The 24,765-nt window shown below is 42.9% G+C and overlaps 1 protein-coding gene across 1 annotated transcript in view; it reads left to right on the top strand.

The window, feature by feature from the left end:
• SLC4A5 (solute carrier family 4 member 5) overlaps positions 1-24,765 on the top strand; it is a 166,107-nt gene that overhangs the window by 38,932 nt on the left and 102,410 nt on the right. Inside the window, exons 3-4 of the mRNA XM_030551928.1 lie at positions 9,340-9,428; positions 10,696-10,887. Of these exons, the coding sequence (XP_030407788.1) occupies positions 9,340-9,428; positions 10,696-10,887 (281 nt within the window). The remainder of the gene's footprint in view (positions 1-9,339; positions 9,429-10,695; positions 10,888-24,765) is intronic.

The raw sequence follows: 24,765 nt of genomic DNA, 5'->3' as shown, positions 1-24,765 counted from the left end.
CAGCTCAGATAATCAGTGTGTGTGCATGTAAATGGATGTATCCGTGTAAATTTAGCACAGGGCTGTGTGCAGCAATTGCAGTAAAACCTAAAGCCACATGAAACTCACCCACTTTGGGGGATCATAACAAACTCAAGACTAAGATCAGAACTTGGATCAGTGGAGGATTTGGGACAGAAGCCCATTAGAAATGCATGGTTCCATATGAGAGAAACCCAAATGAAAAATACTAGCTCAGAACACATCAGAACTCTAGGGTGTTAAAAATTGGAGCCTGATCTGAAATTTCCAGATGGTCCCTATTTCTAATGGGCCCAACAAACACCAGATTTCAGGCAGTGGTTCTAATCCATGGTTTTGGTTCAGGCCTCCATGCAGTCAGTGCAGTGATAATGTCCTCATTCAAACAGAGAAGGGTCAATGGGCAATGGTTTTCCATACATCGCGGTGGGGCCAGACTTACAGCCATTGCAAGCAGCTGGTGGATGCCCCAAATCCCTGAATGACACAGCAGTTCATTCTCAGCGTATGCCCTCCTGCCTCAGAGAGAGCAGAGGCAGAGGTTACACTCAACTTGGTTTTTTGAAAGCCCTCCTCTGTCAGCACGGGGGCCCTGTCGTTGGTATGGCTGCACCTACATCATAATTTAAAATTCATACCGTGATTTTGTGCAGTTCAGGGGTCTGGACTTCATGACTGCTTGTTTTACTCCAGATCCTTCGAGCGCTGAGTGCCCTCCATCCTTATTGAACTCTATAAGCATTGAGGCTGCTCGGCACCTTGCTGAATCAGACCCTTAGTGCTGGAAGGGATTTTCAACAGCATCTAAGTGATGTTGGAACAGAAGCCTTATTAAAAGGGCCAGATCCTGCAGACACTTGCAGTCTACACTGCAATAAAAACCCAGCAGCACCGATCCTCAGAGCGTGGGTCAGCTAACTCAAGGTCACAGGGCCCAGCCTTTGGAGGTAAAAAGGCAGTGTAGATGTTCAGGCTCTGAGACCCTCATAGGGTCTCAGAGCCCAGGCTCCATTCTGAGCCCAAACGTCTACACTGCTATTTTAGCCCCGCTATCCTGAATCAGTTGACCCAGGCCAGCTACCGCTGTGTCATGTGTCTTTTATTGCAGTGTAGATGTAATCATAGGCATGAGCTTAACTGGAAGCATTTAGTGAGACCACACGCATGCACAAAGTTAACCACCTGCATAAACGTTTGCCAGGTCAGGAAGAGCGTACATGCAGCCTTGATTTTCAGTGGTCCTGAGTTCTCACAGTGCTCTTGACTTCAGTGGGAGCTTTGTCCGGAGGAGTTGAAAATCAGGCTCTTAATCTGTATGCAATATTCCAAATTATAAAGATGTGTGGTTTTAACTCGGGCCATCTGATATACTTTCAATGAAATCTCAAATACCTTGAAATTTGAGGTTTTCATATTGTGTTTGTGTCGCAAAATGTTCAATTTTGTACAAAAAAATTCAACTTTTGAATTTCTTTTTATTATTTGGATGCCTAGGAGCCCCCATCATGGACAATGACCCCCATAATGCTAGGTGCTGTACAAAGAACTGAACTTACCTGAATAACTGCCTGATGAACTTCTCATCTGAATAGACAAGAATGACACAGTGTGGTGGGGAAGGGATACATCTGATCAGGCTGCCACAGACTTCAGGGGGCTTTTCATGTATAGGTTTTATTGGACTGTCCTGTGCAATATAACTTTGCTCCGTTATTATTACTGTTGATCATTTCTTAAGTGCTGACAGTATATTTGACACTGTACAAAACACAAAATGAAGGCAATTCCTGTCCAAAAGGGGGAACTGACAATCCTAGCAAGACTGATGCGCCCAAGACAGGATGCTCTGCGCAGCACAGAAGGGGCCAGGTTAGATTTTGTTGGCTTCATTTTTTATGCTCTTGCTGTTTTTTTTTTCCTTCGTTCGTTTATTGTGACTGTACAAGGCTAGGTCCTTATTTGTTCACATGTCACATCCTCCACTGAGATCTATTTGTGTCCTGTGACGTGATGCTGCTCCGCTCTAAAAATCAATCAACATTGCCCAAAACACATTTTCACTAGGAAGCGGCAGCGCCATTGACATTCAAAGTCAATACCATGCTTGCATCAGTAGTTTTCTCTGTCAAGACAAACTAGGCTTCTCACCCTACAACACCCAGGACTTCTTTTCATCTAGAGCTTTTGCTGATCAGCTGCTGGACACCCCCCTCTGCTTAGTTCTGAACATTTTGGGGAATTAGAAGGTAAGGTTGCCTATTAAAACTAAAGCTCTTTTATGGAACATTGTGAGTCCAAACAGTGCAGGTTAATAACATGTGTGCAGTAAAGTTCACCTAAGGCATGGTTTATGGTAAGTCTCCACTGCAGTCAGAGGTGTGACTGCAGCATGTGTAGAGACACCTAAGCTAGCTTTGATCCAGCTAGCCCAAATAATGATAGTCGTGGTGGCACAGGCTAGCCGCCCAAGTAAATACCCGGGGACCTCGGAGCTGCAGAGCGTCAGCTTCACTGCTATTGTTTTTGTACCCTTACTTGTATCATTTGGTATGTAATAAGATGACCACTCCTCTAAGAAAAGTAATGTTTGATTTCCTCTTGCCCTATAATAGAATCTATCACATAGTTGTCACGATTTTTGAAGGAATGTTCTTGTGGAATATGAGAGATTTTAGATGTTATGTATTTTCGTCTCAAAAGAGACGCGCTCTCTTTATAATGCTAGAGTACCTGTTGTCATTGTGTCTATAAATCCTACTCGTGCACATAAACGCTAGGAAATTCCCCACCCCCATTTATATATTTCTGTTGTAAAAATAGAAATTCTAGGAGCACCAGTCCCCTGCTGTGGGAATCTCTCTAAAACAATGCGATAATCAGCAGTTACATTGACCCACTTACATCAGGGGTCGGCAGCCTTTCGGAAGTGGTGTGCCAAGTCTTCATTTATTCACTCTAATTTAAGGTCTTGCATGCCAGTAATACATTTTTAGAAGGTCTCTTTCTATAAGTCTATAATATATATATAACTAAACTATTGTTGTATGTAAAATAAGTAAGGTTTTTAAAATGTTTTAAGAAGCTTCATTTAAAATTAAATTAAAATGCAGAACCCCTCTGACTGGTGGCCAGGACCCGGGCAGTGTGAGTGTCATTGAAAATCAGCTTGTGTGCCACCTTTGGCACGCATGCCATAAGTTGCCTACACCTGCACTACATCAACAGTTACTATTGGTCTGCTTTTTCTCCTGTAGTCTTGGAAGAGGGACAGGGAATATTATTTTGAAATTCTTGGCAGCTACTCAGGGGTTTCTACACTTACAGCAGTGCACCAATGAACACATAGTGAAGATGTTACTTACACTTATGGGAGAGCGTCTCTAGTCAGCTTAGGTACTTCTTCCCAAGAGATGGTATGTCGATGGGAGAAGCCCTCCCATCAATCTATCTATACCAGGGATTAGGTTGTTATAATCCATGTAGATTTTTCCACACCCTGGAGTGATATAGTTATACTGACATTTTGTGATGTAGAGACCAGGGCTCAGATATAAGCAGATAAAGTTCTGTATATTGAGATTAAAACCTCTGAAGCTAATGAAAATATCTGAATGTGTGCGTGTATGGATCTAGATACGTAGAGTATCAAAGGGGTAGCCGTGTTAGTCTGGATCTGTAAAAGCAGCAAAGAATCCTGTGGCACCTTATAGACTAACAGACGTTTTGGAGCATGAGCTTTCGTGGGTGGATACCCACTTAGTCAGATGCATGTAGTGGAAATTTCCAGGGGCAGGTATATATATGCAGGCAAGCTAGAGATAATGAGTTTAGTTCATTCAGGGTGGATGAAGCCCTGTTCTAGCAGTTGAGGTGTGAAAACCAAGGGAGGAGAAACTGGTTTTGTAATTGGCAAGCCATTCACAGTCTTTGTTTAATCCTGAGCTGATGGTGTCAAATTTGCAGATGAACTGAAGCTCAGCAGTTTCTCTTTGAAGTCTGGTCCTGAAGTTTTTTTGCTGCAGGATGGCCACCTTAAGGTCTGCTATAGTGTAGCCAGGGAGGTTGAAGTGTTCTCCTACAGGTTTTTATATATTGCCATTCCTAATATCTGATTTGTGTCCATTTATCCTTTTCTGTAGAGACTGTCCAGTTTGGCCGCTGTACATTGCAGAGGGGCATTGCTGGCATATGGTGGCGTATATTACATTGGTGGACGTGCAGGTGAATGAACCGGTGATAGTGTGGCTGGTCTGGTTAGGTCCTGTGATGGTGTCCCTGGTGTAGATATGTGGGCAGAGTTGGCATCGAGGTTTGTTGCATGGATTGGTTCCTGAGCTAGAGTTACTATGGTGCGGTGTGCAGTTACTGGTGAGAATATGTTTCAGGTTGTCTGTGGGCGAGGACTGGCCTGCCACCCAAGGCCAGTAACTCAGTACTTTATTCACTATTACTTTTGCAAATCTTTTTTTTTTTTTTTTAAATTGATCAACTCTGATCATGTTTTATGCCTTCTGTTGAGAAAACAAGAGCTGGTCATTAGTTTGCGATGGTTCTCGGAGCCCAAAGCTGGCTATCTGACCACTCTCAAAGTGACTTTGAAAGGCATTGATTTTACTGCCACTACTAGTAACCATCCTCTTGTCTTCATCAAGTGTGAAGGGCAATCACTGTAGGTGAGATAATTAGGTAACTAATTACTATTCTTGATGAAAACACAAAAACTCCATTCAAAATAAGACAGTATGTGAGAATTATGAGCAAAAAGCAGAACAAATATTTACCAAAATGGGTCTGTTCATGATGAAAATGCAAATTCCACTTAAGAGAAGCAGCAGGCCAATAATATTTTGTATCTGTAGATCACTTTTTTTATATACTTTCTTCATCCTCAAAACACTTCATAAAGGGATGTCAGTATCGTTGTTTTTTTTAAGATTGGGAAAACGGTCTCCTGTCTCCCAGCCCCACTGCTATAACAACTAGACTGCTTTAGCCTTTCGCTTCTGAAAACTGTGATATCTCCAGCAAGCCAGTCTGCCTAACCAGGCCAGCATCTGCACTTGGCGTACGGTTTAAAGCCTATGACCGGTGGAATTGCCAGCAGTTACAAGTTAGTCCACAGCTCTTTCTAAGCAAGCACCTTTATTTTAAGAGGAAAGCATTACAGAGAAAACATATTAAATATATGTTTAATATGTACACTCATGCTAAAAAACATTGAAGCGATCACCCACCCTCCAAACTCCAATCTCAGGCTCTGACAGGTGTCAGTCCTTCCAACCCTTCCCTAAGGATTGGGGGACACACACCCTGCCCCTGCCTTGGACAGAAGGTCCTGTCTGTTGGCTGGATCTGAAAGTACCCTTAGTTTAAACTCAGGCTGTTCATCCAAAAGACCTTCCTTTGTCCAGAGGCTTCTGGAGAATCCGGTTTCAAGCAGTATATGTGAGCCTCTCCAGGTAGCGGTGCCCCTATGGACATGTTAAAACCTGAATGAATTTGCCTAATCATCCCTCCACCTCCAGCCACTGTTCTTCGTTCCTGGAGGGCTATGGTCACTCTCCTCAATGGAATTTCATACAGTCCAGGTCCACAATGAGTTCTCCCAAAGATATTGCAGGAAATTGCCATATATGTGTCACTCTCTCTAGGAGTGAGTGGGTAGTTCAGTCTCTACGGCCTACCTAGTTCTTGGCCTTTCTGTTGAGACCACCAGTTAGGATCAATGGTTGTGATGTGTATGCTAGGAACTGAGCTGAAAACCTCATGTTGCCCAAGTCACCAGACAAACGTCAAAAGCCATTGCTACCTAATTACCCTTTGCAATGAGTCACATTTGAACTTGGTGATGTATGGCCAGGTGCAGCCCCAATGAGAATCAAAAGGACCGAGTTTTTTTGTTCTGTGTTTGTACAGCACCTAGCACAGTGGGGTCCAGGTCCATGATAGAGCCCCTACATGCTACAGGAATACAAATAATGAGTAATAAAAAGGGAAGCCTTTCCTTTGACTTTAGTGGCAATTGGATCAGGTACCTACAGCGCGGATAACTTCTGTATCTCATTACAAACCTCCTAACCTAGCTAGTTCCCTTACAAAAATAATATTAATAACACAATCACCTCTGTGAATGTAGGCCTCTTGTTCATTAAATATTTCCCTTGTAATTATTTATGTGTATTGCAGTAGAAGGTAGGAGCCCCAATCATGGACCAGCCACCCATTTTGCTAGGCCCTGTACAAACACACAGTGAAACAATGTCTTCAGACCTTCCTCTCTCCAATGCTTTGCCTGTCTTGTCTATTTAAGCTGTAAGTTCTTGGGGCAAGGACTGTCTCTCACCAGCTGACAGTACCATGCCTAGCTCAATAGTCACCATCTCTATTGTGGTCTGTAGGCACTAATGTAACACACATAACATTTCTTAAGCAACGTCCTCCACACTGCCCCCCAGCAATGTGTCTTAGCCCAGATCCGGCAGAACTACCTCAGGGGATCAGCAAGAAACTCCTGTCTTCGTCAGTATTGATTTATTATTTATTTGTATTGCAGGAGCATCTAGAAAAAGGATCAGGCACTGTACAAACACAAAACTTAAAGGATGGCCCCTGCCCCCAAAAGATGACAATTTTAATAATAGTCTCTTCCCACTAGATGGAAGGATAAACAAAAATAGATCTGGGACTAGGGTTTTTGACTTCTCAAGGGCTAACTTTAAAGAATTAAGGAAATTAGTTAGGGAAGTGGACTGGACTGAAGAACTTGTGGATCTAAATGCGGAGGAGGCCTGGAATTACTTTAAGTCGCAGCTGCAGAAACTATCAGAAGCCTGCATCCCAAGAAAGGGAAAAAAAAACCATAGGCAGGAGTTGTAGACCAAGCTGGATGAGCAAGCATCTCAGAGAGGTGATTAAGAAAAAGCAGAATTCCACTCCCTGTAGGCTGAAGGGTGGGATTAGCAAGGAAAGCTACCTTAGTGAGGTCAGAACATGTAGGGAAAAAGTGAGAAAGGCTAAAAGCCATGTAGAGTTGGACCTTGCAAAGGGAATTAAAACCAATAGTAAAAGGTTCTATAGCCATATAAATAAGAAGAAAACAAAGAAGGAAGAAGTAGGACCGCTAAACACTGAGGATGGAATGGAGGTTAAGGATAACCTAGGCATGGCCCAATATCTAAATAAATACTTTGCCTCAGTCTTTAATAAGGCTAATGAGGAGCTTAGGGATAATGGAAGGATGACAAATGGGAATGAGGATATGGAGATGGATATTACCACATCTGAGGGAGAAGCCAAACTTGAACAGCTTAATGGGACAAAATCGGAGGGCCCAGATAATCTTCATCCAAGAATATTAAAGGAACTGGCACATGAAATTGCAAGCCCGTTAGCAAGAATTTTTAATGAATCGGTAAACTCAGGGGTTGTACCGTACGACTGGAGAATTGCTAACATAGTTCCTATCTTTAAGAAAGGGAAAAAAGTGATCTGAGTAACTATAGGCCTGTTAGTTTGACATCTGTAGTATGTAAGGTCTTGGAAAAAATTTTGAAGGAGAAAGTAGTTAAGGACATTGAGGTCAATGGTAATTGGGACAAATTACAACATGGTTTTACTAAAGGTAGATCGTGCCAAACCAACCTGATCTCCTTCTTTGAGAAGGTGACAGATTATTTAGACAAAGGAAATGCAGTAGATCTAATTTACCTCGATTTCAGTAAGGCATTTGACATGGTTCCACAGGGGGAATTATTAGTTACATTGGAAAAGATGGGGATCAATATGAAAATTGAAAGGTGGATAAGGAACTGGTTAAAGGGGAGACTCCAACGGGTCGTACTGAAGGGTGAACTGTCAGACTGGAGGGAGGTTACTAGTGGAGTTCCTCAAGGATCAGTTTTGGGACCAATCTTATTTAACCTTTTTATTACTGACCTTGGCACAAAAAGCTGGAATGTGCTAATAAAGTTTGCGGATGACACAAAGCTGAGGGGTATTGCTAACACAGAGAAGGACCGGGATGTCGTACAGGAAGATCTGGATGACCTTGTAAACTGGACTAATAGTAATAGGATGAAATTTAATAGTGAAAAGTGCAAGGTCATGCATTTAGGGATTAATAATAAGAATTTTAAATATACATTGGGGACGCATCAGTTGGAAGCAACAGAGGAGGAGAAGGACCTTGGAGTATTGGTTGATCACAGGATGACTATGAGCCGCCAATGTGATATAGCCGTTAAAAAAGCTAATGCAGTTTTAGGATGCATCAGGCGAGGTATTTCCAGCAAAGATAAGGAGGTGTTAGTACTGTTATAAGGCACTGGTGAGACCTCATCTGGAATACTGTGTGCAGTTCTGGTCTCCCATGTTTAAGAAGGATGAATTCAAACTGGAACAGGTTCAGAGACGGGCTACTAGGATGGTCCGAGGAATGGAAAACCTGTCTTATGAAAGGAGACTCAAAGAGCTTGGCTTGTTTAGCCTAACCAAAAGAAGGCTGGGGGGGATACGCTTGCTCTTTGTAAATATATCAGAGGGATTAATATTAGGGAGGGAGAGGAATTATTTAAGCTTAGTACCAATGTAGACCCAAGAACAAATGGGTATAAACTGGACACTAGGAAGTTTAGACTTGAAATTAGACGAAGGTTTCTAACATTAGAGGCGCGAAGTTCTGGAACAGCCTTCCAAGGGGAGTAGTGGGGGCAAAAGACATATCTGGCTTTAAGACTAAGCTTGATAAGTTTATGGAAGGGATGGTATGATGGGATAGCTTGATTTTGGCAATTGATCTTTGATCATCAGCAGTTAAGTATGCCCAGTGGTCTTGATGGGATGGGATCTGAGTTACTGCAGAGAATTCTTTCCTGAGTGCTGGCTGGTGAGTCTTGCCCACATGCTCAAGGTTTAGCTGATCGCCATATTTGGGGTCGGGAAGGAATTTTCCTCCCGGGCAGATTGGCAGAGGCCCTGGAGGTTTTTCGCCTTCCTCTGCAGCGTGGGGCACGGGTCACTTGCTGGTGGATTCTCTGCAGCTTGAGGTCTTCAAACCACAATTTGAAGACTTCAGTAACTCGGACATAGGTTAGGGGGTTGTTATAGAAGTGGATGGGTGGGGTTCTGTGTCCTGCTTTGTGCAGGAGGTCAGACTAGATGATCATATTGGTCCCGTCTGACCCTAAAGTCTATGAGTCACTGATGTGAAGCCAGATGCCTCCCTCTAGAGAATCTCTTATTGATCTAAAATGAAAATATATTTTCTTATTTTCTTTTTCTCTCCCCCCCACCCCCGAATCCCTCCGCTCTCTCCCCTAGTGGTTCAGTCATGATGGATGAGGATGATGGATTGAGTGAGAGAGGTCTCAGCAACTCCAGGAAGAGATATGATGATGATGATGATGAAGGTAAGAGAAATTCCAGGTGTTCCACAATTTGCCTTGGAAGGCTGATCCTGCTCCTGTTGAAGTCCAATGGCAAAACTCTCACTGACTTCAGTAATTGATTGATCTGCGGGCCTACCACTTATATGGCCCTCATCACTGCAGTATGTCACAATCATTAATGGATTCGTTCTCCAAACCCTCCTGGGAGGTAGGGAAGTGCTATCTCCATTTATAGATGAAGAACTAAGGCCCCAGACAGCTCTAAGTGACATGTCCATGGGCACACAGGGACTCTGTGGCTGAGCTGTGAATTGAACCCAGATATCCTGAGTCCTAGTCTAATGCCCTGTCTATCCACTAGACCAATGTTTCTCAGCTCGTGGGTCATGACAGCCAAAGGGGTTGTGAGGCATGGAAAACTGTATTTGTTTGGAAGAAAAGAAAATCTCACTCCTCACACACCCTTACTCTTCAAAGTCAAGTATTCTCTATCAACTTCTCAAAGCACGCACACAAATAAGACTTATTGTTATCCTAGATACCTTTTTTTACTCTTTTTTTATATTAAATGTAAGGGGGACATGAACATTTTTCACTTTGACTAAGAGGTGGAGAAAGTTGAAAAACCACTGCCTTACACTTCCTACTAAACAGCTGACGCTTGATCCTGAGAGGTATTGAGCACCCACAACTCCTGTTGAAGTCTGTGGAAGCTGTAGCTACTCAGCATGTCTCAGAATAGGGCTGTTCAGATGGTCTGAAGACTACCTAGCAGGGTAGTATTCCTTGGAGTAACAGAATAGAGAAGTGATGCCAAAATTCAAGGAGAAATGGATAAAATTTGTCATGTTTCGATCTAAATAAGTAAAAACATCCTTTGTGGAGATGAAACATGGTTTAGCATAGTCGTGCACATTGATGTATCGGTGGAGATGTGAGTTATGGTGCTTCTACGGGTGTCGATGAGATGCAGAACCCAAGGGCCTGCCTACTTGTGGACTCCATAGCATCGATGGGTTTGGGAGTAGCTTCTAGGGGTGTCGATGAGATGCAGAACCCAAGGGCCTGCCTACTTGTGGACTCCATGATGGGTTTGGGAGTAGCCAGACATCTTTGTTAGCATGATAGTAATGCTTGGTGTTTCAGGCCTAATGGGGGATGGGTGGGGAGAGCATATGGAAGATCTGGCTTTTATTCACAAGTGAAAAGCTGTGAGGCTTGTACACCCAGAGCCCTGCTTCTGCATGGAAAGTTCCTTGGTGGGTTTCTTTTTTTTCCTCCATTGCAGACTACCATTCCATTTACATCGGGGTACCAATGCCACGGGGCTACAGGAGGAAAAGGCGCAGACGGAGATCCACCTCCAACCGGGATAAAACCAGCGAGAATGAAAGGCTCTATGAGCACCAGGACCGATCAGATACCGATGAAGGAGGACAAGCAAGCTACGACAATGGGAACGACAATGCCAGCAGGACAAGTAAGTCCCAGTTGTGCTGTACCTCGCAATCAAGAAAAGGAATTGGGCTCTTGCTAGATCAGATTTCCTGAGATGGGCTCTGCGGTCCTCTGTAATACTTGCATCATTTTTTTTCAACAAATTTGTGTTTTTCATTTAAAAAAACAGGGCTTGAATTCAATGAATCGTTTCAGTTGAAGAAAAATTTGGAAGTCTAAATGTTTTCTTTCGGCTTTTTGATTCAAACTGATGTTTCAATTCCAAATTTGGCCAATTAAAAAAAAAGGTGAAAAACACTTGAACCTGCCAAATTGAAATGAAAAATTTGAAAACAAAAGCATTTGATGTTGACCGAAAACATTTTGGTTGACTCTAAACTAATCAAAACACTGGGGAAAAATCATTTAAAGGTATAGAAACGTTTAATTCAATGGAAAAAAAAATTTCAGCTTTTCAACTGGACAAAAACTTTTGAAAGTTTCATTTTGGTTCAGATTTTTAATTTTTTTTTTATTATTTTTTTTAATTCAATTCAGCCCCGGACCCAAAAAACCATTATTCACTCAATTTTAGTCCTCTGTAGCACTCAGGCTAACATAGCCTTTTGTGCCTTCACCACAGGGGAACAGTACTCAGATGTTCCAGAGCTGGCTTTGTACTCCCTTAATTCCCACAGCTGCCAGGGGCCAATTTGGTTCTCGGCTGCGTAAGAATGGCCTAAAGGCTTCTCTAAATTATAGGTGGTTGCACTGGCCACGAAGGGTCTGTTCAGGCAGCTTAGGGCTGCTGAAGCACAAGTCTTGTTGCCAGGGTCTCTTTCAGCCCATGCAGTTTAGGAAGAGTGAGCTGGTTTCTGTTCTGCTTTGTGCAGCATCAGCAAATTTGTCAGGTAAGTTCTGACTGTAGAATTGGAACATAAGAACGGCCACACTGGGTCAGACCAATGGTCCATCTAGCCTAGTATCCTGGCTTAGGGACACTCAGAGCATGGGGTTGCATCCTTGACTGTCTTGGCTAATAGCTATTGATGGACCCATCCTCCATGCAATATAATTGTTAGAGATGCTTGGACTGCTGTGTCCAGTCTAATTTTACAAGCTGCCCCCCTCGACCCCCCCACCCTCACCCCCCCCAAAAAATAGGACTTCCACTGTTTTCTCAGGAAATGCACAGCCTAATAGATCTCATTGTCAGAAAGCTTTTCTCCTTATATTCGGCCTAATTCAACCAACCACTCATAGTACATAGGGTATGGCTAGCTACACTAAATAAATTTTCTCTCCATCCTGCATGTTTATGAAACCCACTCACTGGGTTATTTTATATTTTGTGTGACGTGTAGTGTGTTTCCTGTAGTGGCTGGTCCACGTCCAAGTCCATGAGCCTACTCCTGCTAATAGCAAATGTGGTACTCCTCTAGTTCAATGGTAGCCATCCTTGCTTTTAGTATTGAATGTCCTGGGTTCATTCTCTGCTGATAAAACATGGTAAAGAATATAGCATTTGCAGCCTGTAAGTACAATTGTGATCTCTTCTTCACTATTCTAAATGATACCAAAACAAGGAAGAACATAGCCTTAATTTTTCAAGTCCCATGACGCCAGCAATTTGAAAACACACCGTTTCGTTTGTAAGCAAAGCAGATGTGTTATGTTAGCCTTTGAAAGAGTCCGTATGTAATGCAGCAAGGTCATTTCAATGCTGTCTTTTCAAAGTGTTATTGTGCTGTAAGTAATTAATGTTATTTCCTGCTTCTTACTAAACAGTAGAGTTAATAGCCCATATTTCTGGTCACTGAATTATGACTGAATGCAGTGCCTTTTTGCTGACCATTTTCAGGCATTACTTTTTGCATTTTTCCATCCTGACTTAATTGCAATATTTATAAAGTGCTTTGAGATCTACTGATGAAAAGCACTATAAAAGAGCTAGGTATTATTATTTCTCCTAGTTTATTATTCCAATTACAGTAGCATCTAAGAACCCTAGCTGAGGATCAGGGCCCCATTGTGCTATGCAGTACACAGAAAATAACAAAAAAGACCATCCCTGTCCCAAGAAGCTCACAGACTAGATGTCAGACAGGACATGACAGGTGAACAGAGAAGACTGGCAGGGGTGGGGAGTGAATGGGAGGGTGAGTGAGCAGAATGACGAGAATTTAGCAGAAAATGTATTCGTTGTTCTAATATAATTCAAGGTGTCATGGATTCATAGTTGTTAGAGACAGGAAAGACCTTGTTGGATCACAGCTAGTCTGTTTCTTCACCAGAGTAGGATTGTTCCCTACAGTTTATTCCCTAGAGCCTTGTCCAGTCTAGTTTTTAAAGCTCCTTAGCAAAGATTAACATTTTACATAGCAAAATAGCTGTCAATCTTCGTTTTAGCCCCAATATAGATGTTCTCTTCTTTTTGCTCATTTAAGAGTGCACTAAACCAAACTGCTGTAGGAGGTGGATGACAAAAAGTGACCAGATATAGGGTTTTGCTTTCCAATCCTCTCTTTAAGGGCACAATTTTGTACTCACCATAAATTCTGCTTGTGATTCATTCATGCTTTTCACTGGCAAAGCATTCCAGCAATTCACTGGCAAAAGTGCACTTGTAAAACCAGAGTACCAGTCTGGAAATCATGCCTGTAATTCCTTATACTTAAACTTTTTGTTTTCTTTCGCTTGGCAAAGCATAGTGTCCCAGTTAATTATTCAATGTGACTTGCATATAGAGGCAGTGCATTAAAGCTAAATGATAGAAAACCTGTAGGATCAACAGCGCAGGTTTGTCTTCCATTTGACGGTCTCCAGTAAAAGGTGCTGGAAATGGAAAAGGTTTCTGACTGTGGCTAGTTCAGGGGAGTACAGTCCTTTGTAGTTGTTGCAAGTTGTTTCTGAATAATGCAGCATTTACAAAGCAAATATTTGCAATTGTCTACTTGAAACAGTCTCCAAAGCACTTAGTAGAGCACTCTAACCCTGCTTAGAGTCCTGAACTTCCCTTCCCTTCCCTTCCCTTGAAGGAAATCAATCCAATGCAATATTCCTGATGGATGGATGTCAGTATCTGAAGATGAGGCCAAGCATGCATTTTGATGCAAAATGAAGGAACACTAAAGCACAAGGCACATAGAGAATCCAAAACATTTAGGATTTAAACCGGCTAAAATAGGGTCTGTTCAGCAGTTCAACTCATACTTTGGCAGAACTCCCATTGACTTCTGTGGGGAATTTTGCCTGAGTAAAGAGGCATAGGGCTCTGTCCGTGCTTGGACTAAATATGTGCAGCATTTCTGAAGTTGTAGAGATTATATCAAAACCTGTGCCGCTGTTCCCATCCTCCCACCTCTCTCTCTCATTCCCCCCCCCCCCATTCACTCTCTCACACACACGCCAGTTCACTCACCTCTTATACAGGCATCTCAGTGGATTTGGTAACTTCACGTCATGAGAGCCGAAGAGAGAGGAAAGTGCTTTATATTCTCTATAATCTGCTCATTAAGCCGTGGAGTTTAACAAGACTGAGTGGATAAAGGAGGAAGTTTGGAGTGTTTTTTGTTTGGTGTGGTGTACGTTTAACGGGGGGAAAGAATGCAAACCAATCCAGGTAAGAACTGTTCCACATGCTATTTCCATTCTCTGTCCAGTCTTAAAAACCTTGGTGTTCCTGGGCTTTGTTTCTTGCTTACAAAAGCCATTTCTTAACTTCTGTGGTCCGGTAAAATGCGACAACGTTGTTTCTGTTTGCAAGTGTAAGAGAAATTGATTAGCAAGACTGTACAGTGTGGCATCTTGGAATCTGATGTGCTTGCTGAAAATAAACTTTTTGGTAGCAAACACAGCTCCTTCATGTCTGAGGGGGTAAGAAAGGTGTTTTTGACTGGTGTCACTGTCCCTTCCAGCCTACAAACTCAGGGATACTGAGCCTTAATGTGCCACAGCTGACCCCAAAAAATATAACAAAGAGAGTTTAGCAGTAAGCCCACATGCATGCTAGAGAGAGCGAGCCTTCCATTTTATAGACCATTGCTGCATCACAGTGTTCTGGAAGTGGGATAGAAGAGGCAAATTGCATCTAGAATAGGATGTTGGTCTTAGAGGGATAATTTAGAGCTGTGAGCTGAGCTTTTCAATGCATTCTAAGGAATTTGGACATCCAGTTCCCATTAAAATTAATGGAAATTGGGCATCTAAATCCTCTAAGTGGTTCTCAGTCCTGAAGTTCAATAAGTGCTGCTACTGGGATGCTTTATTGTAGAAGGCAGCTAGTTGCAAGGATTAAATCCGTTGAACAACCAGTGTTGCTGCCATCCTTCTTTTAGGGGGCAAGAAATGGACAGCAAAGGAGAAAAAAGCCCATTGTATGTTTTGATTGTCCTGCAAAATGAGTCCTGCAGAAAATGAATGTCTCTCTTTTGAAGGAATGGATAATTACAATTGTCAAGCACCATTAGATAGTTAGCATTTCAAATAGATGCTAGGTGCTTGTTAGTTATTTGTTACGCCAAGTCTAGTTGAAAACTGCAGTCCCTGCCGATAACATTGTGCACTGCTTTTATTCTTTTAATGGTAGCCAAGAAGCAAAACCAGAGTTGGCCTTTGTTTTGCAAAACCACATTAGGTGGGGCTTTTATCATGTTGGGGAAAGGTTTGGGAAGTAGTTCTGAGGGTTTGGTGCATCGTTAATATAGATATATGCATGTAACACTACGAGTATTACATTGTGCTATTCTGTGCAATGATCCATTTTAATATAATCTGTTTTGTCTGTAGTATTAATGTTGAGCTAAACCTTCAGCTCTGGAAAGTTTGGGGCCTGATTCTGATCTCACTATGGTTTAAATTAGGGGTAACTCCACTAAAGCCAGTGGAGTTGCACTGATATAAAACTGTTGAGAGACCAAAATCTGTCATCTTGACAATATCCTTTTTAATTCTTTGGAGTTTTTTAAATTACATGAATATGATCTATTCCTGCCCAATCACTGGATCTCTTTATGACCTTTGGTAAAGTTCCTAGAATAAGTGTATGCATTCTGGTTTAGCTTTAGTGAATTGTCTTTCAAAAGTGCAAAAACTCTGCAAGCTTTTGGGTCACTTTTTTGCTCCAAAAGTGCAAAAAGCTTTTATTAAACTAGCCATTGGCGTTCATATGCCCTCTTAACCCAGTGCTCTGCAAGGTGGCCAATGACTTCAAGTAGTAAATAGAGGGAACGTTTTAATGAGGATAGTTTTAATAAGGCTAAGATGTCAAAGCCATCCAAGAATGTTGTATAAGCGCTTCTTCAAAGATGCCCGGTTTGCATGTTCAAAATAAAATCACCATTAAATATCTTCCTAACTGAACATCTGGTATCTTCATTGGCAAAGCTGAATGATATATCAGACTTACCAGTTGAGAAAAATGAATAAGTGCCTGAAACTATGGCCAGGCTAAGATAGGCTTTGTTTATTTCAGGGAGGAAAAGATCCCTCAGGTGAATAAATACCAAACATTCTCTCCAGCAGCTTCCTGCCCCCACTGCTCAATGAAGTCCTATCGATGTTGGTTTAGCAAATAACTCTTTGTTCAGGTCAGTGACCCCGGTCAGGGGAACAATGTGACTAAGAGTCTAGAGCAGGAAGAGACCTGAAAAATGATCTTCAGGCCTTCCACTTGCATGATATTGAATGACTAGGTGTGCTGTGAATGAAGGGAAGGCAGTAGCTCAAGCATCCTGGCAAAACTGCACAGTGCAAAAAGTACGTGTTATGTGTAGACAGATCGGCTTAGACCTTAAGCTGGGAGAAAGAAAGAAAAAACCCTCTTTTCTAGGTAAATATTCCGCTTTGTCTTTTGTTTTCGTCAATGGCTGACAATTTGTTTTTTTCTTCATAAATGCACTCAGAATAGAAAGTTACAATGTTAAACGACCATTAGGTACAGATGTGGCCCCCTCAGTCTTTCATGCATTTATCCTCGGAGCACCACTGGGAGGCAGGGCAGTGCTATTATCCCCACTGGGGGAACTGAGTCACAGAGAGGCGAAGTGACTTGCCCAAAGTCCCGTAGGGAGTCTGTGGCAGAGTAGGGTCTCCCAAGTCCTAGGTTAGGGCCAAGATCTGGGAAGATCCAGCCTGGAGAAAAGAAGGTGTCTAGAACTTTGCAAAGAGATGTTAAAGGTAGGACAAAATTCCTCTCTGTCATTAGAGACAGAAGAAAGGTGGCTGGCTGAAGCTACAGTAGGGAAAATATAGATTAGATTAAAATAGCTACTGTCAGTGATGGGAGACATTTCCAAGGGCCGTTATGGATTCCCCTCAAAGGATATGCCCTTTTGTCAAGGCTGGCATAGGAATAATTAACTTGGTACTTGGACATGGCTGCAGAGAGGCTGGCAGCAGGGACTCCTATACAGAATAGCTCTTGTCCATATCTCCCTTGGTGTCTCTGGGATGGAGCCCTTAAAGGGTTCCCAACCAACAAGCTCTGTACCCGCAGGGGGAAGGTCCTTTCCCTCCAACTGAGAAAGTTGCATAGAGTTGAGGTTGTCACCCAACTCCTCCCCCTTCCCAGGGCAAAGCCTGAGACCCCTCAACCCTCCCACCAGCTGTGGCATTTGTTTATTATCATGTAGATTTTTATGCTTTTCAAGGCAGGGACCTGTCTTATGTGTGTTCTGTGAAGCACCCATCTGGCTGCCACATAATAATCGTTATTATTTTTAACCTATGTTGTTCATCCTCTCAGCAGGGTGATGTATCACAAACAGCTTTCCTATTGATCTGGAGAGAGGGGGTCTAATCTTTTGCATAACAGACCCCACACCGGCTCTACTGCCATCAGGGAACTCCATGGCCAGAGGAGGGAGGCTTTTTTGTTTTGTGCATGTACAGCGCCTACCGCAGTGGGGTCCCAATCCCTGCTTATGGCCCCATGTTGCTACCACTATGCAAAGAATACATCAGCATCATCAGGATACAGAGCTTGCACCTCACGTGACTGTAGCATTGCAATGGAAGGGGACTGATGCCATCCTTGTTCTCACGTCCGTGAGCTCCCCATACCATTGCAGGGCTGAGGAATCGGATCAGAAAGCATTACTGGCCTCTCAGCTCACATCCTCTGCTTTTATCCCAGCATCGCTTTTGGCGAGAGAGATTCTGAAATGTACCTACTGTACATCGGTCGTGAACTCTCTGGGGTTGTCTTCCTTTGTGTTGGTGCAGCAACTAGCATGACAGGCCCTTGATTCCAACCAGAGCCTCAGAGCACGACAATAATTAATAATAATAATAATGACCAAGTCTCTGGTGGTGTGGCTTAAGGGTCTTAAGCAGTAAAGCAGGCTAAACTATAATGCAATGGACATCCTAGTCTTTCACGGCAGTTATGAATTCTGCTTCGCCTGATTTTTATGGATGGGAAAGGCAGTATTTCTGGCTGCAGCAGGAAGTTTCCTTTTACACATATGTACCAATTTAATTAGCCCCTTTCTTGAGTGCTGTATTTGGCTGACTTTCTTATTTCCAAGTTCTAGAGCAGTGGGATTCCGTTAACAAAGACATTTTCATAAGTGGATTAACATCTGACATATTAAGAGTGCTAAAACCCAACAGTTTATTAAAATACATGGTGTCCGAGGAGACCAACATGTGGTTGGGTTAAACCCCTGTTTGAGCAACTCACCACCAACAGCGGAGGAGACAACCATCCCAACCCAAACCAGCAGCTCTGCACCTTTGTGGAGGTTCCTGTCCTTGTCCAGGTTACTTCGTGAAATGCCAGGGTGATGAGGAGACAGAATCAGTTCTAACAGTATAAGCCCTTATGGGTACAGGGACTGTGTCTTTATTTTGTAATGTGCCAAGAGTATTGTTAGAATGTTAGAAATAATAGTTGAAACGTGGGCTAGTCCGGAAGTCCTTACTCAGGCAAAATTTCAATTGACTTCAATACCGGAAGTTTGAATCCAGATTTGATCCTGCGAGCACAAGTCTAAACTCCCCTCTTAGCTTTGCAGAGCACACTTCTCCAAAGGCTGTCCTTATGTATAACTCAGGCACATGCATGGAGTGGGGAATGGGCTGGAAGAGATTCTCCTGTGCAATTTGGAGAGGAGATTTAGCCCTCAAGTTAGGGACACACAAAAGGTCTCTCCATTTGCATGCCTATTACGAACATGATGCTTCATAGGCCAGTGAGCAGGGAATATTAAAGGAGCTGAAGATGGTTTCTCTTCATAACAGGGGAAAGATTATCAGAAGAATCAGGAGGCCTACATTTTATTTGTGGCTCTGCCACAAATTCTGATCTTGTGGTGATGGGGAGGCCGGGAGGAGAGCATGGCTGGATGGGTCTAGACAGGCTCACTGTGTGACCTAGGGCAAGTCTGGTAAGCTCAGTATTGCTCCACTTCCTCCCCTGTAAAACGAAGGGAGGGGGCAGTGTGGGAAGGGGCAATGCCCTGCCAACCTCATGGGAATGTTTGATGCTAAGTTTGTAATCATTTGTTAAGTGCTTTGAGATCTTAGAATGGAAGGCACTGTGAAAGTGTGGAATATGAAAATTACTACTGGATTGAACCCAGCGTGCCTGTAGAGTGGATGTCACTCTTGTTTGGGGGGGATTATTTTACTTTACATAGCTTTGGAGGGGGAGTGTTTGTTTGGATAAGCATACCATGTAGAGTTAGAAGATTCAGTACTGTATGTAAGAGGGGAACCACTTACAAGGGGGACAGAAATGTCAGAATGAGGATGTCTACAGAGTATAAGTAGTGTGAGCATTGTAAGATCTACAATATATACATCGACTCAAGGCTTATCAACATGAGAAAGTATAACTTAAATCTCTTTTTAAACCAATATAAACCAGTGCAAAAGGCTGTGTGGGCATTTACTTCAGTATAGGAGTGGCTTATTTTGGTTTAGCTCAGGTCAGTCAGGAACAGATTAAGTTAAACTGGGAAAAGGCCTCTCTTGTACCAAAATTAGAGTGTCCACAGAGTCTTTTACGCCAGTGTCATTCTATTGGTTTCAGTTCGCACCTCAAGTTATACCGGGGCAACCTTCTCGTGTGGATGAGTCCAGAGTGAGTTTTTCTGGAATTGTATCTCTACCTCATGTCATTCTCTATTTTCGTGAGTTATCGCCGTGGACCAGAATCTCACTCCGTGTAAATTGGCATAGCTCCATTGGCTTCACTGAACCTGGGTCAATATCTTCAGTGGAGTGACACTGATTTACACCAGCCAAGACTCTGGCCCTTTGTCTGGTTTTTTGTCCTGTATGTGGGCAGGCCATTATGTCCCAGAATGGGGATATACTACAACCTGGGTAAAATTCCTCAAACCACTTAATAAGCGGGAGTTAGACACCTAAATTCCTTTGAGAATCTGGGCAATGGTAGCCTACATCCCATTGAAAGAGGACTTAGGGCTGAAGAGTATGCCTATACCGCAGTCACAGGTGTGATTGCAACTCAGGCAGCCACACCCAAGCTAGCTGTGAAGTCCCACAGCAGTGAAGCCACTTCAGTCTTGTATAGGCCATGCTGAAGCTTGCATTGCCATGGCTTTACGGATCCAGGAGCCAAACTAGGTACATTAAAGCTTGATCTGCAGTCACACCCTGCGATTGCGATATAGACATACTCCCAATGACTGAGGGTAACATTTTCAAAAAAGCATCTCTTTGTATGACTCTGATGTGACCACATCTTGAGTATTGTGGTCATTTCTGTGTATCTCATGGCTCAAAGGATACTGATGATGAACGGGAGGGAGTTCTGAAAGGAGGAAGAAAAATCTGGAGGGGAGCAGGTTTAGGAGGAAAGATCAAAAGAAGTAGACGTGCTTAGCCTGGCTAAGTGACAACGAAGGGCCAGTCATAACCCCCTGGAAGTACTTGAAGGCTGTAAGTGCCCAGGAGCAGGGAAGGATCATCTAAAGCAGTTGAATGAATGACAAGAACATTTAGGCTGAATATCAGAAGAGATGCCTGATACTGAGATTATTGGCTTGTGGAATAGTCTCCCAAGGGAAAGAGTGGGAATTTATAAACCAGATTGGACAAAATACTAGCAAATGTGCTGAAGGCAGAAATTCTGCAGTGGCAGGGAAAGAGACTGGATGTTCAGAGGGGTGCTCACACTTAGGAGTGTACCTCGTGTGTGTGTTCTCCATTCATTCATTCTTTCCCCATCACAAGGGATTTGGGTGCTTCAATACTTGGCCCATAGCACTTAGCTTTTGGGTCCCACCTTTCTATAATGGGAAGGGCCGAATGCTTCTGTACATTTCTCGCATGTGCTGATTATTAGAAATGGAGGGGATCTTTTTGATTTTTAAAATTAATAGGTTAGACCAGTCACATAATCCAAATCTAGTCAAAGTACTGGAATTAAGCACTCTGAGAATTTTCCCCACCATTAATGTAGTTGTTCTGCCTAAGCTGTGTACATTGTGTCCTATGTGCCTATTGGTGTAACTGCTTGGGGAAGAGAAAGGACATGCCTCCATCAATTTTGACTCTCCTGTTGATGTCCCCCCTCAACATCACTTCCAAATGCCTGCATTTTCATTCCTGCTCTTCCCCCCACACACACCCCAATTTACATAAGTTGTGGCACTTCTGGACGTGCTGTGCGATAACATACAAGTATCGTCTTGCAGTTGGCCCAAGGATCTCTCCCTTGGGAATCCCACAGTGGTATTACCTCTGAACAAAGGTGTTCCTCCGCCACAGGCATTTTTCAGCTGTTTGGAAGCAGACCCAAATAGCATGAGTGAATAGCATTCCAACACACCGGGCGCATGGCACACTCTTCTGCCAGATTCCTAGGGAGAGTCTTGTGGCCTGCAAATAACTGGTGTGTTCTGCTCTGCATAAAGTAGGCCCTTAAATGAGAAGATTGTTAAAGAATCTTAGGAACAGGGAAAGCCTCCTGGCCCAAAACGACTGTCGTTATTTGGCAGATCCCACCTTCCTACTTTTTCTACTATCTCCTGCAAATCCACCAGAAATAGACAATGGTCTAGGATTGCCAGAACTGGCCTGAGACTCAGTAGAGGATTCACTGGGAGGGAAGGCTAATAGTACTGCCTTTTTCATCCCTCACCATCTTTGCCTTCAATCCGAGGCGCCATAGGAGTCTCCGCTACCCCAGCAATATGTCGCACCTACATAGGTAGGTAGATGCTACTGTGGGGAATGACCACATTCCTTTGTTGCCTTGACTAGAGCTACTCACTAAGTCAGAGTTTAAAGTCAGAAGGAGCCACCAGATCATCTAGTCCAGTGATTCTCAATCTATTTACCATTGTGGGCCACAGTGCGTTATGTGGGCCACATACAATATTACCTGTATGGCCCTGGGGATGTCACGTGGGCCACAGCTGTCTGCTGTGAGCTGTGTGCTGCAGTTTGAGAACCACTGAAAGTCTGACCTCCTGTGTATCAAACACAACCCCACCCAACAACAGAAATGGTGGTAGCATTGGCAGTTTAGGGTATAAGTGAGCCTTCCAGTGACAGGTAGGATCTGTCCACTTTGTCATTAGAAGTCTCTTTGAATGACCCACATAAGGGGATAGAACTGGGGACTTCCAGAGCTTTGTAGATTTCATTGATTCCAAGGCCAGATAGGACCATTATGATTATCTAGTCTGACCTTCCTGTAGAACCTCTGCAAAATAATTCCTACAGCAGATCTTTTACTAAGCATCCAGTCTTGATTTTAAAATGGCCAGTGATGGAGAATCCACCACGTCCCTTGGTAAATTGTCCCAATGGTTAATTACTCACACTGTTAAAAATATACGCCTTATTTCCAGTCTGAATTTGTCTAGCTTCAACTTTCAGCCATTGGATCGTGTTAGACCTTCCTCTGCTAGATTGAAGGGCCCATTATTACCTCCTTGTTCCCTGTGTTGGTACTTTATGGACTATAATCAAGTTACCCTATAGCCTTCTTTTTGTTAAGCTAAAAAGACTGATCTCCTTGCGTCTATCACTAGACGGCAGGTTTTCTAATCCTTTAATGATTCTGTGGCTCTTCGCTTTCCAATTTATCAAGAGCCTTCTTGAATTGTGGACACAGGATTCCAGCAGTGATCACAGCAATGTCAAACACAGAGGGAAAATCATCTCTCTACCCCTACTCAAAATTCCCTTTTTATGCATCCAACAATTGTATTAGCTCTTCTTCAGATTGAACAAAGGAGGACCTGTAACCCACACTGACCAATAGCTGCATCTACACATTTAGAAGCCAGCATAGAGCCTGGTTGAATTGGTCACGATGCCTGATTCCATGAGCACATGGTATTTCCCTGATTATCTCCATTTTAGTTCTACTTTCCTAATTTTTAGCTTTTGGCCCTAGTTTAGAATCACTCCCCTGGAGAATTCTCAGTCAGCTTTATCAATTCCCTTCATAACATTAAAGTTGTTAATGGGTCACCTTGAGGCTTCCTCTTTCCCCGTGGCCCTTCATGTTCCTTCCATTCATGGAAAAGTCCTATACAATGAAATAGAGATGGAAACAATAGGGGTTATAGAAATGTGATAAGGCTCTCTAGAAATTACTCTGAAAAACCTATAGAATTTCATGATGAATGTGACCTTTTGTGTAGGTTTTCCAAACCATCTCATAAAATTCTACAGCAGGGAGAGATAATTATCTCTCAAATTCAGTACGGTGGTTGAGGTAATCTATAGAAAGTTTCTCCTGTTCTATCGCATTAAATAGGATGATACCAAAACTACAGAAATACTACTATTTTCTATTATTCTGTGTGACTTTTTCATAAATTAGAGACTAGAGCACTGTGACCATCTTGGTTGTCTGTGCTACCTCTCCTCCGCTGCCCATTTTGAGCTGTGAATGTTAGCTCCCAGGTCTTTTCTAAACCGGCAATTTTATTAACATCTCCTACCATGATTCTTGCACCGGTTCCCCTACACCAGTATCGCTGGTGGGAAACCTAGCATAAACCAACCATCAGTGGTTTTATCGCCATGTTGTCTTGATCTGCTCTGAGCAGAGTTAAAAAAAACAGCCATGTCAACATCTGTGCTTCCACTGTTGCTACCACCAACGGAATTTAGCTGGTGTTAGCACAGTAGGAGAAATAGTAATACCCAGTGTTTTTCATCAGATCTCAAAGCTCTTTACAGAGGATAGCATCATTATCCCCATTTCACAGATGGGGAAACTGAGGCATAGGGTGGGGAAGTGACTTGCTGAATGGCAGAGCCAGGAATAGAACTTGAGTGTCCTGACTCCCAGTCCAATGCTCTAACCACACTGATTGCAAAAGTATCTGAGGCAGTTAAGTGCTCAATTGCCTTAGTCGCTTGAAAATCCCATCCATTAACAAAAAATGCTTCTAGCATAGACATTGCCAGAGTACGCTGGCATTTTGCAGTCAAATGTATGCTTTGGTACAGGGAGAGGGAATGTCCGTTGTGACAGTCAAAGTGCAGTCCCAAAACCAAAGTTATGGGCTTAATGCAGGGATCACGGAGTGAAATTCTGTGGCCTGTGCTGTATAGGAGGTAAGACTAAAGGGTCAGAATGGTCCCTCTGAAATGCCATTCAGTGAGGGAGCAGCTTTATTTCAGCTGGAATTTAACATGGCAAAAGTTCCTGCAGCAGCCATGACAGATACTCATCGGGAGCACCTATAGATTCTTAGCTTCTTGTCTTAAGTTGTCATGTGATATAGCTAGGTTCTGTTAAACAGTTGTCACGTTTCACAGCATTCAGTAATGAGTGAATGATTCCTAGTTATGTTGTGTGGGGAAGTTTGTGAATCACTTCTGGTGTAATGATGCTATAGTGGAGAGCATGGCACTTTTATAAAAACTAATACTTTTCTAACTCCCCGAACTTTTGTGTAAGGACAGCAGCATGCAGATG

The sequence above is a fragment of the Gopherus evgoodei genome, chromosome 2 (genome assembly GCF_007399415.2).
Source record: "Gopherus evgoodei ecotype Sinaloan lineage chromosome 2, rGopEvg1_v1.p, whole genome shotgun sequence".
NCBI lineage: Eukaryota > Metazoa > Chordata > Testudines > Testudinidae > Gopherus > Gopherus evgoodei.
This window is presented reverse-complemented; position numbering and strand designations above follow the sequence as displayed.